Source organism: Diabrotica virgifera, chromosome 3 (genome assembly GCF_917563875.1).
Source record: "Diabrotica virgifera virgifera chromosome 3, PGI_DIABVI_V3a".
NCBI lineage: Eukaryota > Metazoa > Arthropoda > Insecta > Coleoptera > Chrysomelidae > Diabrotica > Diabrotica virgifera.
In genome coordinates, this window is record NC_065445.1 from 99,696,260 (window position 1) to 99,715,166 (window position 18,907).

The 18,907-nt window shown below is 32.4% G+C and overlaps 1 protein-coding gene across 6 annotated transcripts in view; it reads right to left on the minus strand.

The window, feature by feature from the left end:
- The window catches only part of LOC126881213 (prestin-like), a 308,541-nt gene that overhangs the window by 40,778 nt on the left and 248,856 nt on the right, over window positions 1-18,907 (minus strand). For all 6 annotated transcript variants that reach the window (XM_050645322.1, XM_050645324.1, XM_050645321.1 and 3 more), the window contains exons 3-4: window positions 17,335-17,495; window positions 6,039-6,150 (exon numbers count right to left, since the gene is read on the minus strand). In XM_050645322.1, the coding sequence (XP_050501279.1) occupies window positions 6,039-6,150; window positions 17,335-17,495 (273 nt within the window). The remainder of the gene's footprint in view (window positions 1-6,038; window positions 6,151-17,334; window positions 17,496-18,907) is intronic.

Genomic DNA, 18,907 nt, shown 5'->3' on the forward strand with positions numbered 1-18,907 from the left:
TTTTTACATAATCAAAAAGTTCCTTATCGTGAAAGAACTCTTCTCAATAGTTCATCCTTTCGTTGGATACGCACATATATTTTGGTTTTTGGGCGTTTATTTAGTTCAGTGACTCTGTGAACCTAGCGATTATGTCAATATTATCTGCATATCCAACCACTTATACATCTTTGTACAGGTTAAATCACACGCACTGTAATAAAAACATTAGCAGAAGATCTTCAGTATATTTCTATAACAAGTAAAATACATTTTGGGAATAAAGGTCCTTAAGTTCAAAGGGCTTAAGCAAACCTTTGCAAGATGGAATAAAAAGTATTCTAAACTTTTCACCAAGGTAATAATGACAGAATACTTATAGTTCAGAGAAATAAGGAAAAAAAATATCCTGTTGGTGACACAACCCCCTCCAGGCCAAACCAAATTTTTTGAGTAGTATGGACATCTATAATAATAACCTATATGTTTCCTGCAGCCGATTTTGATGATATACATAGTTATAAACAAATGAAGATCAAAAAACGGTAAATTTTCGCTTTTTTCGTCTATTACCAAAAAGTTAAGCATTTTAAACAAATTTGAGAGTAAGAAACTCATAAATCTTATAAAAAGCTTCAATATGGCGTTCGCGGAATGTCTATCCTTATTTATATATAAATATACATACATTTATAACTTATGTTATAACTTATCTTTATATAAATATTCATAACTTATGTAAAAATTAACTTAGAACCTTCTTATTACACGGACTGCTGAGACTTCTGGTGCTTAAATCATACTCTAAATTTCAAAGCAATTGGTCAAATAAGTAGTTTAATAGTTATTTAACCAACAAGTGTATTAATAAGGGAGATTAACAATTGAGATATTTTAACGCGTGAGCGGTGCGAGCGCGTTAATGTTCGAGATTGTTAATCGCCATTTTAATTCACGAGTTCGTTACAAAAGTTTTCCGTCGACCGTACTTTTCAGAAATAAAGATATATCCATCTTTTGATTTTTCAAATACACAGAATTTTAAAAAATAAAGTAAATAATGACATACAATGACAGATAGTACTAACAGCGGCTACTTGATTTTAAATTTTTTAGTGGGAATATAAATAGGTATATGTTTGGTTGCCTACACCACAGGTCACTGCCAATCACAGAGCGTTTAATTAATTTATGCAAGCAATGTATGTTGTGTTGCCTATAATGAAATCGTTCATTAATAGAAAATCATTCATTAACAGTGGTCATTAATCAATGATTTTGAGGGTGTTAAAATTGATCATAAATGGACGGTCGACGGAAAATAACTTTTAAACTATTTGACCAATGGCTTTGAAATTTAAAATATAATTTAAGCACAAGAAGTCTCAGATTTAGGTGTAATGTGTAATAAAAAAGTTCTAACTTAATTTTTACATAAGTTATGAATCGTAACTTATGTAAAAAGTTATGAACATTTATAAAATCTCAAAATTTATGACTTATTTTGCAATTTTCTAAGCAACAAATAAGGATAGACAAGTTGGCAAACAGAGAATTGCGAGTGTATTTTAATAACAAGCTGTTAAAACACAATAAATACCCGAAATACCTTGGTGTTACTCTAGACAGAACGCTCACATTCAGAGAACACCTGACGAAAACAGCAGCTAAATTGAAAACACGCAACAATATAATACAGAAACTCTGCGGCACTACATGGGGGTCCACAGCATCAACATTAAGATCCTCTGCTCTTGGCCTGATATATCCGGTGGCAGAATACTGTGCTGCAGTGTGGCTAAATAGCAGGCATACCCACCTGGTCGACACCCAACTAAACCGTACTATGCGTATGATAACAGGCACAATTAAGCCCACCCCTACAATGTGGCTACCTACCCTTAGTAATATAGCACCACCCAACCTACGCCGCGAACATGCATTGGTTAAAGAATATAACAAAATAATGGACAGTCGCCAGCTTCTAGTCCACAACGACATCCCCGATATTCTTGGAAACCGTCTCCGATCCAGGTTACCCCCTCTACAATCTGCTCAAGCGCTGCAGCAATCCAACTTTGACTTAAATACCCGATGAAGAGAAGATTGGGAAAGTAGGACAGATCCGCATTACCATAGTCTACCGGACATCATAGGGAAACCTGGCGAATTTGAACGTCCCCGTAAGATTTGGGCAGCCCTTAATCGAATTCGAACAAACTGTGGAAGATGCGCCGACTCCCTCCACAGATGGGGTAAACTCGCCTCGCCTTCTTGTGACTGCGGCGTTGCAAGACAGACGATCAGTCACATTGTTCAGGACTGCCCACGCAGAGCATACACAGGCGCCCCTATAGACTTTGTAATGGCAACCGAAGGGTCAATCGAATATATAAAAAAATTGGACATCTGTTTGTGATGCATTGTATAATGCATAAATCTAAATATATTCTGTGATATACTTAATCCATACGCTAAATAAAAATAAATAGGATAGACATATTCAGTGAACGCCATATTGAAGTTTTTTATATGATTTATGAGTTTCTTATTGTCAAATTTGTTTAGACTGCTTCACTTTTTAGTAATAGAAGAAAAAAGCGAAAATTTGCCGTTTTTTACCTTCATTTGTTTATAACTATGTATATCATCAAAATCGGCTGCAGGAAACATATACCTAGGTTATTAATATATATGTCCATACTACTCAAAAAATTTGGTTTCGGCCTGGAGAGGGATGTGTCACGAGAAAAATCTTATTTCTCTGGACTATTAGTAGAACGCTTAGTGGAACTATAATGGGATGTCGACTAGTAGGAAGACCAAGGAAGAGGTGGATAGACGAAGTGAAAACCGACACTAAAGAGATATTGAGGGTTGGTAACTAGAGGAGATCAGCCAGAGACAGAGATACTTGAAGGCGGATGCTGGGGGAGACCAGGGCCCGACTTGGCTATAGTAGAGAGAGAATAATTACTATACTTCCCTTAGTATATAGAGAACTGATGTACTAATAGTTCATTAAGAAGTAACCCAAACCAAAATGTACAATATGTGATTGTACCTGATAATGAAATGTACAATACCTGGTAAGTAACATATCTTTAAGAACTATTCATAAATAAAGAATAATTTAAAAGCAATGTCCAGTGATTTATCAATGATGATATAAGTGTGATTAGTGTGATATTACTTTAAAACTGTTAAAATGAGGTTATAAACTAAAGTATCACATATAATTATTGAAACTTATAATTATTGTAGTTACTAAATAGATACGGGTATAAAAAATAAAAATTTTAAGTAAAAAAAACTATAGAAATATAAATGTTTTATCAGTAAAATATATTTTTAAAGCGTTATGCAATTACATAATTCAGATAAAGTTTAGGAGTTCAAAATATTCAGATATGATGATTAATTTAAATAACAAAATAATTAGACTAAATTATTTTCATAAACCAGACAAGAAACTGTAATCATCTAAACATATATAAAGGCAATAAAAAGAAAAACAAAAAAAAGGAAAAATTAAAAACATAGCAGGTAAATGATTTTTGAATTTACACATGAGCTTCAAAACAGACAAATATATAGCTTCCCTGTTAGATAAGGTCTTAAAGCACACAGAAAAAGTTTTATACAGGGTGTTTCATTGGGAAACGGAAATACTTTAATTGTGAATAGAGGTCACCGAGACGGTTCTATGTATATTACATTTTTTGCCCTACCGACTTTTATAACCGAGTTACAGGGTGTTTTATCGATTTTGCCAATTTCTTTCCCAAGCCATAACTTTAGAACCACCCTGTATATTTTTTTGATATTTGGTAACATGTGTCTCATCCCAAACCCAAACGACCGACATACCAATCACAAGAAAAATCCAGGTCCGGATTAACAAAAAATTATAAAGTAATTGTGACCTTAAAACAACACCCTGTATATTGAAATTCTGAAAATCTGTTTGCATATTTGAAAAGAGCACAAAAAAGTAAGTTTAATGGTTCGCTTCAATTTTTCGGCCAAACAATTAATTTTAAAATTATATTGAATTTTTTAAGAACTCATGACATTAAAAAGAAGGTATTATTAACTTTTAATTATAAATTATTAAAGCTATTGAATACATACTTATTTTAAAATTAATCAATACTTATTTACCACATTGGAACGACCCAATTATTAATCACAAGAAAAATCCAGGTCCGCATTAATAAAAAAATAAAGTAATTGTGATCTTGAAACAACACCCTGTATATTGAAATTTTCAAAATTTGTTTGCACATTTGAAAAGACCACAAAAATCTGCGTTTATCGGTTTGCTTTAATTTTTCGCGAAGGAAATTTAATGACTTTAATTTTGAACTCAAATATATTGATAATTTTAAGAACACTGAAATTAAAAATCAGATTTTTAAAGCACTTTTAACAATAAATTATTAAAGTTATTAAATAAATACCAATTTTAAAAATAATCAATACTTAATTACGATATTCGAATGACCCACTTACAAATCACAACAAAGATCCAGGTCCGGATTAACAAAACAATATAAAGTAATAATTGTAACCTTGGAACAACACCCTGTATATTGAAATTTTCAAAATTCGTTTGCACATAGGTATGAAAAGAGCACAAAAAACTAAGTTTAATCGTTAGCGTCAATTTTTTGGCCAGACAATTTAATAAATTTAATTTTGAAATTATGTCGAAATTTTTAAGAACTCCGGGAATTCATAATAAAAATTTCGATAATTTCAATAGTAATGTCATTAAATTGTCTGCACAAAAAATTAAAGCGAGACATTAAACTTAGTTTTTCGTACTCTCTTCAGGTGTGCAAACGTATTTTAAAAATTTCAATATACAGGGTGTTTTTTCAAGGTCAGAATGACTTTCTATTTTGTTGTTAATATGGACCTGGATTTTTCTTGTGATTAGTAAGTAAGTCCTTCTAATACTGTAAATAATAACTGATTATTTTTAAAATTAGTATTTATTCATTAACTTGAATAATTTATTAATAAAAGTGCTTTAAAAACCTGCTTATTAATTTCAGGGTACTTAAAAATTTGAATATATTTAATTTCAAAATTAAAGTTAATAAATTTTTGCACAAAAAATCAAAGTGAATCTATAAACTCGGATTTTTGTGGTATTTTCAAATGTGCAAACCATTTTTGAAAATGTCAATATACAGGGTGTTGTTTCAAGGTCACAATTACTTTATGTTTTTTTGTTAATCCGGCCCTGGATTTTTCTTGTGATAAATAATTGGGTCTTCCCAATGTGGTAAATAAATATTGATTCAATTTAAAATGAGTATTTATTCAATAAATTTAATAATTTATAATTAAAAGTTAATAATACGTGCTTTTTAATGTGGAGTTCTTAAAAAAATTCAATATAATTTCAAAATTAAAGTCAAAAAATTGTCTGGCCGAAAAATCGAAGCGAACTATTAGACTTAGTTTTTTGTGCTCTTTTCAAATATGCAAACAGATTTTCAAAATTTCAATATACAGGGTATTGTTTTAAGGTCACAATTATTTTATAATTTTTTGTTAATACGGACCTGGATTTTTCTTGTGATTAATATGTCGGTCGTTTGTGTTTTGAATGAGAGATATGTGTACCAAATAATAAAAAAATATACAGGGTGGTTCTAAAGTTATGGCTTAGGAAATAAATGAGCAAAATCGATAAAACACCCTGTAACTCGGAAATAGAAGTTGGTAGGGCAAAAAATGTAGTATATCTAGAACCGCCTTGGTGACCTCTATTCACCATTAAAGTATTCCCATTTCCCAATAAAACACCCTGTATACAATTGAAAAGATTAATGCCGTCTTATCATTTGTGTTCTAGAAGTATCCTACTCAACCTGTCACTTATACCATTAATTGCTGATAGAATAAATATTCCTATGTACATAATTAGTTACTAAAAAATTTACAGAACACACATATACAAAAAAATAACAAATATAATATGTAAATATAAATTGTCTTTAGACACAGTAATATCTAAATCATAGAAACACCTCATTACTTACCCATAGACACATGCCTTGATGTTCCAAATATAAAATAGACTAGAACTGGAAATATTGCCATGTATATACCTATTATAGGTGGTACGTTACCTAACATTGCATATGCCATACCCTAAAAATAAAAATTTAAGAAAGAATCAACCTGTATACAGGGTGTCCCGGAAAATAGTGCGTTCCTTAAAGGTATAGGTAGAAGGCACCATGTAGAACAAAAAACTCTTATAACATTTTTTTCTAAATGCAACCGTTTGACCAAAAAATTAAAATGTATTTTGGTATCCAAATTTAAATCTGACAACTATGTGCGGTACGCAAATTTAAGCATAGACAGTCCCATGTAAATAGATAGAAGATGATAGTAAACAGATAGTTTTAAAGAATCCTGTTTAGTGTCAATGCCGAAAATGTTTTCGAATAGTGAGTGTATTACCTATTATGTTATTACCTATGAATGGTGTTTGTGAAAGGTTACTTGAAACATCTATTCGGTATATTAATTATTTTCAAGTAAGTACAACTTAGTTATTTCAGTTCACAAGTAAACAAATTACTGAGACATTATCTGGTGTATTTAAGTTCCACTGTAAACTATTAAAACTATGTAATTCAGTTAAAGCCCTCAGCAATACTCAGCATTCAACCCATTTAAACCTTACTAAATACATAATACTAGTTTAGTTAAAAGATGTGTTTTTATGTTAAAATATGTGTAATTCGTTTAAAATTATGCAATAGGTATTTCAATACATTTCAAAAGAAAATAATTTTAGTAAACAAATAGTAAATACATAAGTATTACCTACTATTAGGTTGGATTATTTTAAATACTGTTAATCACAATCACAAACGAGTTCTTATTATGTTATTATGCCGTAGTGCGTACGATGTTGCCAGTTTATTAAAATTTCCAAACATTAAAATACAGGTATATGGAAAACAATGTTAACTTTTTTTTTGGAAACGGTTAACTTTAGAAAAAAATGGTATAGGACTTTTTTGTTCCAAATTGTGTATTCTCTCCATACCTTAAAGGAACGCACTATTTTCCGGGACACCCTGTATAATACACTGATATAATGATCTGATAATAATACACAATAGAGTATACAACAAACTAGAACACACTGGTCAAACTTAATTTCGTTTTAAGAATGGCTTCGGAACAAGAGAAGCACTTTTTTCAATACGTGTGCTAGTTGAAAGATGTAGAGATGTAGATTCTGGTGTATACAGTGGAACCCCGATAAGTCGGCCCCCGATAACCCGGAAGTCCGGCTAACCCGGATCGATTTTTATTAGACAAACATTTCAACAACAAAAATGTATGTAATATAATATTTGAGAGATAATGGGTATTTGTGTAATTTGAATTACATATACGATAGTAAAAATGACTCATGGCACACGACGTTCATTGTCGTGTTATCGGAAACAACAGACACCTGTAGTATCCTTTATTTATTTCAAACTGTCTTAGCATTGTTTAAAAAAGACTAGAAGACTATTAAAAAATTCTTTTTTAAACAATGGACTTTGTCTCCACTGTTCTTAAATAACATAACATCGTTGCGAGTGAGTCCGTATTGTGTGTAGTACAGTCGTATTGTTCACTTCCGTTCTGTAATCGTTCGTAAATCTATTCAGATTTTGTATTTGCGTGTTTTTTTGTCTACGTAATGGCAACAAAACGTAAAAATGTTGTACTGACAATGGAAAAGAAACTAGAAGCATTAGGTAGAATTGATAACGGCGTAATTGATACGTAATTCAGATGTGTACTGTGCATATATATTTCATGTTATTTCAATTATAACGGAGTTTATCTGTAAGTATACCGTATTTTATTAATTTTTACCATTTTCTCCGGCTAACCCGGATCGGCCGCGGTCCCGATTAGTCCGAGTTAACGAGGTTCCACTGTACTTGTGTTTTATAGACTTTCAGAAAGCTTTTGACCTGGTGAAACATGTTAAAGTAATAAATATTTTAAGGTCATGTAATAACGACGATAAAGACTTAAGGATCATTTCAAACCTCTACCAAGAACAAAAGGCTAAAATTTGAATAAAAAGCTAAACATCTGGAAAAATCAATATCGAGAAGAGAGAAAGACAGGGATGTGTCCTGTGACCTTTGTTGTTCAACGTTTACTCTGAGAAGATATTTAAGAAAGCTTTGGAAGGCACCTTGGATGGTATAATTATAAACGGGCAATGTGTAAATAACCTGCGATACGTTGATGACACGGTGATTCTGGCAGATAATGCTGAAGCACTGCAATGCCTAATGGACCGAGTAACGACAGCCTGTAAAGAATTTGGAATGAAATTGAACACAATGAAAATAAAAACGATGGTCATCAGCAAGCACCAAAACAGAAGGATGAAGGTCAATGTCGACGGAACAGATCTGGAAAGAGTAATAAGAATAACGTACCTTGGAAGTAACCTTGATGAAACTTGGGAACACTCACTAGAGATCAGAACACGTCTGGAAAAGGCACGTACAGTAGGGTGCATCGAAAAAGGCGAAAAAAATTTTTTTTGCGATGGAAAAGTAGTACCTCACAAAAGTTGCCTAATCAACTGAGTATTTTGGTAAAATCTGATCGAAATTGGAAAACATCTTCTGCCTCCCCAAGATAATATAAAAGTTTTGAAAAAATATTAACACACGAAAAAAATTTTTATTTTGAAACGAAAATGTAATACCTCACAAAAGTTGCCTAACACACTATTTAGAATTTTAGTAAAATTGCGTTGAAATAAAAAATATTTTCTGCCCCCCCCCCTCGGCAACTAAAAATTAGAAAAAACACATTAATATGCGAATTTCTTTTGTAATGAAAATGTAATAGCTCATAAAAATTGAATAAATAAATTCGGTTTACATTCTAAAATATATTCTGGTTTCACAAGGCAATTAAAAATTTTACTTAAGAAAAGTGTGCTCCAACATTATTTTTATAACAAAATAGCCTAACTTATTTGTCTCCCTAACGTCACCAAAATCTTTTAATACTAAAATAAATACATATAAAGCAAAGTACAAAATTACTATAATTTTAAAATAGTTCATTAGGTATATAAATATCACAAAAAATATGGTAAAAACATTCTGTTTGAAGATGTCTTCCGATTTATCATTAACGTGAGGCATAGTTTTTCTGGATTCAATTCGCGTTTTTGTAAATCCACCTCTCGAATATGCTCCACAAACTGCTAGAGAATGTTGTGTCACAAGCTTGACACATCGTTCTACACATTGATTGTGGCAGTGATATTTCTCAATCTCAATTAGGATTCCTAATAAAATCTCGCAGATTGTCACTCGAAAATCTAAAGAATATAGGTGGTTCTATAAGGTGATATTCTTGATAGTTAATTAACTCAAAGTCATCATTTGAATCAAAATTTTTATAGGAGAAAGTTTGAAGACCCTCACGTTTTTTGATTTGGTCACTGGTAAACTTCTTTGATGTCCAAGGGTTCGATTATTTGAATGCCGCAAACATACAAACCACTGAAGCGGTTTTTTAAGATGTTTTTCTAACAGTCGTATTACATCACCCTTAACGCCAATATTTACGACTGTTCCGTCGCGTGTAATAGGATTTGATACTTTCTAATGTACGAGACAGTGGAGACACATATCCGAAATATTTGCTCCCTGGCTCATGCACAAGTATTATGTGTTCTTCCACGATCGATTGACGATAAAACTTACCGTTTTTTACTTGAGCTAAAGGTTTGTCTTTGTGTCGGTACCTTTCTTCTTTTACCGTTGTTCTCTCTGAATATAATTGTTTTTATTTTCCATATCAATCCAGCTTATCACTATTTTTCTCGGACCTCTTTGATTTAATAGAAATTGACGATCATCCAGAGTCACTTTTTGAAATTTACTACAAAGACAATTCATCAGAGTGTCACATTCACATTTGCATGCTGCAAGATAGAAACGTGTAGTTTTACTTTTGTCCTCAAAGCATTGAAATTTATTTTTGTAAAATTCACTATTTTGCCTATTCTTAAATGGTTTCAAAAGTTTCATATATTTGTCATGATAGTCTTTTAAAAGATGAATAATTCTTGTATGTTAAATTATTGGAATTGAAGCCTTTTTCCATATTTGATGATGACGACTCTTTCTTGATGAGTTTTTTATCCTCTTCCAAACAGAAAACTTCATCACTTGTTTATATTTCGGTAAACCATTTTCAGGTATATTTGGTGGTACCAAATATATTTTGTGGACCGCCCCAAAAATGGGGCGGTCCACAGCACATCTTGATTTTATTCCCCACGGTTCTGGTTTATCTATTTTAAAAATCTTTAATTTGCAAACAACAATAATAACAAAGTAACGCACCGCACTAACATAAGCCAAAATTACACGCACGGACTCACAAAGCGGGAAATTTCAAAGAGGTTGGGGAGACTGAAAAAACAAATAAAACTTTAAATATCGTCGTTTAAATTTGCAATTGACAACATTTTAAGTTTTCTTTAATAATTGATCTTAGATCGAGTTAGCACATATTTTATTCCAAATAAAATAAATTGAAATTTCCGTAAAAATCAGATATTTAATAAAATTCAAGGTCGTTGGGGAGGCAGAAAATTCGTTTAAAAAAAATTAAAAATACTAATATGTATGCTAAAAAATAACACTATTAGCAACTTTTTCACGCTATTACATATAACATTTCCAACTTTTGTTTTTTCGATGCACCCTAACGTACAGTGTTTTACAAAATGCAAAAAGTTCTATTGGGACCGTACAAGTTCGGAAAAGCGACACCTGATTTCATAGCTTAGCAACATTTTTCGCACTTTTAATTATATTGACCAATTATATTAGTCCTGGTTGCTGGATACTTGTCAAGGCCACAGCCCAAAAAAAATTATAAGAAGAAAAAATAATATTGAGGTTATGTTATTAAAAGGTAAACAATGCTATGTAATAAATATAATTAATTATTAAAATGCAGCACTGCAAGCAAAATACAATTAATTAAATTTACTTTATATAATAATTGCATATCATAATATCAATATTGTGGAGCAACATATAATTTTTCTTCTTCAATGACAGTAGGTATGAAATATACGTCAATTTGATAATTTCAATTGATAATATGATTTATTTAAGAAAGTTGTAAGATTTCTCCGATAATTCGGGAACGATCGTTTCTCGTATCCCCTGCAAGTACTTGCACACGGCGAATATGCAACCGCCAACTGGATATCGCATTGAGAACTAGAATACTTAAGTGCTATGTTTTCTATACCTTGCTCCATGGTGTTGAAGCCTGGACGATGACAGAAGCCACACAAAAGAGAATCCATGCATTCGAACTCTGGTGTTACCGTAAAATGCTCAGAATATCCTACATGAGACATAAGCCATACGACAAATGAGAACATCTTGCGAAGGATGAACAAGGAAACAGAACTTATGTTTATAATAAAAGAACGGAAAACACAATATTTTGGTCACACCGTAAGAAATAAAAAATATGAACTACTCCAACTTATAATCGAACGCAAAATCAAAAGCAAAAGTGGACCAGGAAGAAGACGCAACTGTTGGCTTAAAAACCTACGACAATGGACGAATATGACCTCCATAGAACTATTCAGGGCGGCTGCAAATAAGATTAAATGGGCAAATGTAATGGCCAACGTCCTTAAGGATACGACACCGTAAAAAGAAGAATGGTTTGATTTCTGAGTAACTAAATTCAGGTCAAAGTAAATCTGGTCTAGAGTAACATAAGAACTATACAGCTATGGGGAACCATGTAAAATAATTTTGATAAATAAAAGAATTTAAAAATAGGGTTTAATTGCTGTTCTTATTTATTAAGCTCAACAGGCCTTGAAGACCTAGGGCTGAAAGATTTAATTTTTTTCTTACAATTACTATTACATTATATATTTATAACACTGTATCCTATACTACTACACTATATACAATATTACATTCATTTATATAAAACACTTAATATTCCTTATAGTCTTTCCATACATTTCTTGACCACTTCCTTCCATTGTTTTCTGTCCAAAGCTTTTGCTTTCCAGTTCACAATATTACTCTTTTGTAAGTCTTCATATACGCTCTCTTTCCATCTCCTTCTTGGTCTACCTATTCTTCTTTTTTGGATTGGCTTACGTGATAGTACCATTTTTGGCATTTTTTCCTTCCCATTCTTTCAACGTGTCCTAAATATCGGATTCTCTGTGCTTTGATTGCCGTCGTTATTTTTGGTTCGTTATACAGTTCTTCAAGTTCCTTATTATTTCTTCTTCTCCATTGACCATCTATTTTCACGCCTCCATGTATTGCTCTTTGTATTTTTCTTTCCCATCTTTCTAAAAGGTCTATTTCTGATTTTTTAAGCACCCATGTTTCACATGCATATGTAGCTGTAGGTCTGATAACGGTTTTGTAGATTCTTATTTTTCCACCAGCCTGTCTAGCTGGTGTGCAACCCTCTGAATCGAAAACAAGCAAAACCATCATTTATTATTTTTATTTCCTTTACTCGGATTTGACTACTGAAAGTTCCTCTGCTGTCCGTTTTTCCTAGACGAATGAAAGCGGAATGTGATCGTTTCCCTTTCGTTTTATATTCGTCGTCTGCTGTCTTATTAATTGAAAAAGTCGCAGATTACGGATGTACCAGTAAGAACTTTCAACACGAAAAATCTCAGTTTTAAAATACTATTTACCATTTTAATTCTTATTAAATTGGTGGATTCTGCATCTGAGATTCTTCAAATTGTTAGTAGATGTCGCTGTATCGCGTCTGATGGAAAATTTGAATTATTTTTCAGATTCCCTTTAAAATGATGGTAGAGCTGTTTTTCGGTCCAGAGGTAGGCACACTAACGAAAGCTACTGAGGACGCCTGAAATGGTAGAAACAGAGCCTGTCTAGCTGGTGTACAACCCTCTGAATCGAAAACAAGCAAAACCATCATTTGTTATTTTTATTTCCTTTACTCGGATTTGAGTACTGAAAGTTCCTCTGCTGTCCGTTTTTCCTAGACGAATGAAAGCGGAATGTGATCGTTTCCCTTTCGTTTTCTATATTCGTCGTCTGCTGTCTTATTAATTGAAAAAGTCGCAGATTAAGGATGTACCAGTAAGAACTTTCAACACGAAAAATCTCAGTTTTAAAATACTATTTACCATTTTAATTCTTATTAAATTGGTGGATTCTGCATCTGAGATTCTTCAATTTGTTAGTAGATGTCGCTGTATCGCGTCTGATAGGAAATTTGAATTATTTTTCAGATTCCCTTTAAAATGATGGTAGAGCTGTTTTTCGGTCCAGAGGTAGGCACACTAACGAAAGCTACTGAGGACGCCTGAAATGGTAGAAACAGAGCCTGTCTAGCTGGTGTGCAACCCTCTGAATCGAAAACAAGCAAAACCATCATTTATTATTTTTATTCTTATTTTTGTTTTTCTTGAGACATATTTGGATTTCATTAATGATCGCAATGCCCCATACTTTTTGTTTCCTTTTGCTATTCTTGCTTTTATCTCGCCTTCCCCATGTCTCTTGTCATCTATTTTGACACCCAGGTAAGTAAATTCTGAAACTATTTTAAACGAGCATGAATTTTCTCCTTCTATCTCCAATGTGAAATTGTCCTCTTTTTCTTTATCTGTTTCTCCCATTATCATGTATATTGTCTTTTCCTTATTTACGAGGAGCCCAAGCTTTTTGCTTCTTTTATTATATTTCTCATTAATTTTTTTTAGCTCTGTCTTACTTGTCGTTAATAGTGTTAGATCGTCTGCGAATGCTATACATTGATGGCCATTTTTAAAAATCGTTTCCTGTGTGTTTATTTTACTTTTCCTAATTATTCCTTCCAGTATTACATTAAAAAGAGTCGTTGATAGTGGGTCTCCTTGTCTTACACCTTCCTTTGTTTCAAAATTATTTGATTTGATTTATGCCCCTTCCACGCTATTTCGTTTGTGGTGTTATCCATAGTCATTTTTACCATCCTGACGATTTTACTTGGTAGGCCTATCTCTTTCATTAATTCGTACATCTGTTGACGCTTTACCGTATCGTAGGCCTGTTTAAAGTCGACGAACAGAACATATACTACTATTTTATGTTCGTAGCACGTAGTCTGAATTTATTTTAATGCAAATATTTGGTCTGTCGTCGACCTATTGCCTCTGAATCCTGCCTGATATTCGCCCAATATCTTTTCCGTGTATTGATTTAGCTTTTTTCTTATGATGTTTGTCAAGATTTTGTAAATGGCTTCTAGCAGCGCGATACCTCTATAATTTTCACATCTCATTGTGTCACCTTTTTTGTGTATGGGGCATATCCTTGCTATAGCCCACTCTCCTGGCATTCTTTCTGTTTCCCATATGCTTTTTATCAGGTTGTGTATTTCTTTGTGTAGTCTTTTTCCTCCTGCCTTTATCATTTCCGCCGATATTTCTGTTATTCTTGGGCTTTTATTGTTTTTAGTCCTCTTATTTCATTTTCTATTTCTTCCCTCGTAGGTGTTTCTATTAATATATGGTAATCTTAAATTTCCTGGATTGTTCCCACATCTTTTTAGTTTTTGTTTAGAAGATGTGTAAAGTAAGTTTGCCAATTTCTCATTATTTCCCCTGGTTCATTTATTAATATTCCTTCCTCATTTTTCATATATGGGTTATGTTTCTTATATCCTCTTTCCATTTGTCTTGTTTCCTGGTAAAAGGATCTTATTTCCTTTTTTTGGAATTGCTCCTCTATCACTTTGAGTTTTTCTTCGTTGTATTTTCTTTTTTTTTTGTTTCTGCATGTTCTCTTCATCATTCTCCTCAATTCTCTATATTGTTGTGTGCTAATATCACTATTATTTGTTAGGATTTTTATTCTTATTTTTCTAATTTCTTCTGCTATTTTTTGACATTCCTCATCATACCATTCTTTTGCTTTTTGTTTTTTATTAGCTTTAATTAATGTTTCTTTACTGGCGTTTAAAACTACTTCTTTTATGCTTTCCCACTTTTCTTCCGGGTATAGTGTTTCTGGTTCTTCGTTTAGTCTGTTGGATATTCGTTCTTCTTCTGTGTCGTACTATCTTTTAGTAATGATGTGTTGAATTGTTTTTTGATTTCTCTATCCGTCTGATTGTCTTTCTTTATATTCGCATTCATTTTATAACCTGCTCTTACCAAAAAGTGATCCGAGTCAAATTCCGCTCCTCTCATGCTTTTTATATTTATTATATTTTGGGCGTGCTTCCTCTCTATTAATATGTGGTATATTTGATTTATGGTCTTTTTATCCGAGGAAATCCATGTTCCTTTATATATACGAGTATCTTTTCTGCATTGTTGTGTGCTTTTTATTACCATTTGTCTTTCCGATGCAAAACCTATAATTCATTGACCGTTATCATTTGATATATCGTGTTTACTGTATTTTCCTGTTATATTTTCATATATATCTTCTTTTCCCACTTTAGCATTGCAGTCTCCCATTACTATTTTGATATCAAATCCTGGTAGTTTGTCATATTCTCTCTCTAGTTGTTCACAGTATGCATCTTTATCTTCTCCTGTGGCGTCTTCTATTGGTGTATGTACATTGATTATGCTTATGTTTCGTTGTTTCCCTTTTAACCTGATTGTGCACATTCTGTCTGATATCGGCTGGAAATTCATCACTCTGGTTTTCCATTTTTTCTGTATGATAAAGCCTGTTCCTAACATTCTGTTATTCCCCCCACTTTAAAAAAATACTATATCCTCTATTTCTACTATTTCTGTGTCTAATTGTTTTGTTTCTTGTAAAGCTAATATGTCTATTTTATATTTTTTTATTTCTCTGATTAATTCTTTAAGTTTTCCTGTTTCATAAGTACCTCTTACGTTCCATGTTCCCTAGTTAGTTTTCATTTTCTTGTCTTTAGTCCAAATCGTTTCCTTGTTCATTGCCGTTGTTACTATCGTTTCCTTTCCGTCATACATCGTCGTTTATTTTGATTCTTTGAAAGCCTACTTTGACGTTTTTTCCTTGTGCTTTGGCTTCTTTAGCCCTTATTTTGATTTTTCCTTGGATCGCCCGTTCCGCTTTGTCCATATCATCGTTAATATATATCCGTTTTTCTCTAATCTCTTTCAATTTACTTTTGTTTTCATTATTGTCTCTTTATCCGTTCCATTAAAGAGCTCAATTAGGCAGCTTTTGTTTCCAATTTTCTTGGCATTCTTTACCTTTGTTTTAATTTTTAGGGTGTCATTGAAGAAATCTTCTACATTACTCTTTATTACATTTCGGTCTTCTGTTTTTATTTCTATTCCTTGTAGTATTATGTTATTTCGCCTTTTATCTTTTTTTATTTTATCTATTTTCATTTCCAACTCTTCCATTTTTTGTTTGGTTTCTTTGCTTTCCTGCTTCAGCTTCTCATTTTCTTGTCTCAGCTCCTTGATTTCAGCTCTGTACTCTTTTGGATCTTCTCGTAGCTCTTTAATTTCCATTGTTAACATATTTAGACCCTCTAGTATTTTTTCTAGTTTGTTATCATCGTGGTTGGGTGACCTGTGTATTTTTTTACTTTTGTTGAATGCCCATCCGCAGACTCCTCATCCGCAGTATATCCATCCATTTTGTTACGTAGCGTAAAATGAGCCACACCCGTTTCAACCACTCAGAGGTGTGCTCACTTGTGCCATTGCAATTGCTGTTCACTTATGGCATTAGGTTTCCTACAAGTTTTGGCTCGCGATTTTGAAGTCTAAATACTGATTTATTTTAGAACGGGACGTAGACGGCATGGCACGTAGAACATAGAAAGCGCACGTCCTGGGCACTTCCCGGTGTCACCCCGTTACGTTGTTTGATAAACCAGACAATGCTTTTCATATCAGACGATTCTTAAACGTGCCCCGTGCCGTCCACGTCCCCTTTGTAACATAAATCCGCCCAAAAAACTTAATAAGAAAGTGTTTGTCTGTTAAGTAATACGTAAAGGTGCGTACTGACTAGAGGTGCTTGTCCGACCACGGTAGCAGAAAAGTTTGAAGTACACCCGTACTCACTGAGCATCTTTTGACCTTTCAACAGTTACCGATATTCTTCCGCAAATGATCGTCTCGTTCGGTTGGCAGAATTTTGCTTGCGAACACTTACTGACTAGAGCAATTTGTTACAGCGTGCTCTGCTCATTCGGGTCATTCTGAGAAAAATTCTCAAGTTAGTACGCACCTTAACCGCCTTAACAATATTTTGCCACTAATAAAACGTCACTTACCTGAGGAATGTGCATAACAGCAACAGTAATACCACTAACTATGTCTCCGGAGAAACTTTTTTTCCAGCTATATTCAGGTAACCATGATAATAAAGGTATTGTCTCTTTAAGGAATGCACAGGGATCTAATGACTGGCAGGCTCGTTTGCATCTGGTTTTTACTAAAATTGAAAATTTTATGTTAGACAATGTAAATTAAAACAAACAAAAATATATTGTTTAGAAATAGTAGTCATCAGGTTTATATTCATAAGTTAGTTTTATATTCAATACATTCAGATACCAGTCTTGCCGTAAATATTGAGACAAGGTATTTAAACTACTGGTTTGAATTGAAAATGTTTGCACAATTTATTACTGATATAATGACGTACAAATCACAAAAACAATTATTAAAAATAGCTGCCCCTATGGTAACGTCTTGTACAGATTCTGTACTTTAAGAACTGAACAGATGAAGAGCTGGAAAACACACTGGGAAAGGTACTGTAACATATCAACAACACAATACAGTTTGATACAACCGATTATTCCGGAAAAACCTTGGTATAAGAATTTCACCCTCCCTCGCAAATACATATCCACCATCAGTAGAATTAGATTTGGACATGCATGTTATCCTGCACATTTATTTAAAATAAGCATATTAGATTCGAATATTTGTCAAGAATGTGAGGTTAAAAGTGACTTGAACCACATATTTTTTGAATGGAAAAAGCATAAACACCTAACCAGTCACCTAATTAAAAGAATTATAGACCAGAACATCCCACTCCCTGTAAATATTCTCTTTATTCTGTCACTGAATAAAAAGAAAATTTTTGACTGTTTGGTATCTTTCTTGTCGGAAAAAAAATTAATAATAAAAAAAATAAAAACAAAATTAAAAAAAAAATCACTAAGAGGATTTAAACCTCCGCGGGGTTGAACCGGGTTGAAATCCTATCGTAGTGACAAAAAAAAATAAAACAAAAAACAAAACAAAACAAAACAAAAAAAAACTAAAATAAAATACAAAAAAAGAATGCATTTATTTTAATATTAACATTAATATTTTTATTTGTAAAATGTATGTGTTCTTGATAAACATTAAGTAGTATAATATATGTATTTATATTTATTAACATAGTATGTACATTAGCTGTAATGAGTAGGTAAATAAGAAGTAAAAAATTGTAATAATATTATAAAAAGAATGTGTGTGTACTTTGTACGCACGTAAGAAGATATTCTTCTATTATATAATAGGTAATTTAAACGAAGTAAATATACTTAAAAGGTTATTTGTACTTATTTTATTTAAAAATCAAACTAACTTTCTTATCTACAACTTTCAAAAAAGAAGAATATCTTCAAAAATTATATAATAATATACTTACAATCATAAAATCTATAAAAAAAATTAAAAAATAATAACTTGCTTGGGGCTTGAACCCACTTCACGTCTACCGCGCCGTACGAAAGTTGACGCCATTTCAAACTGCACCAAACTCTCGTATGGGAATATACACAAACTAAACGTTTACACCATAAATTTATATGAATTTAATAAAATTATTAGTTTGATTTTTGT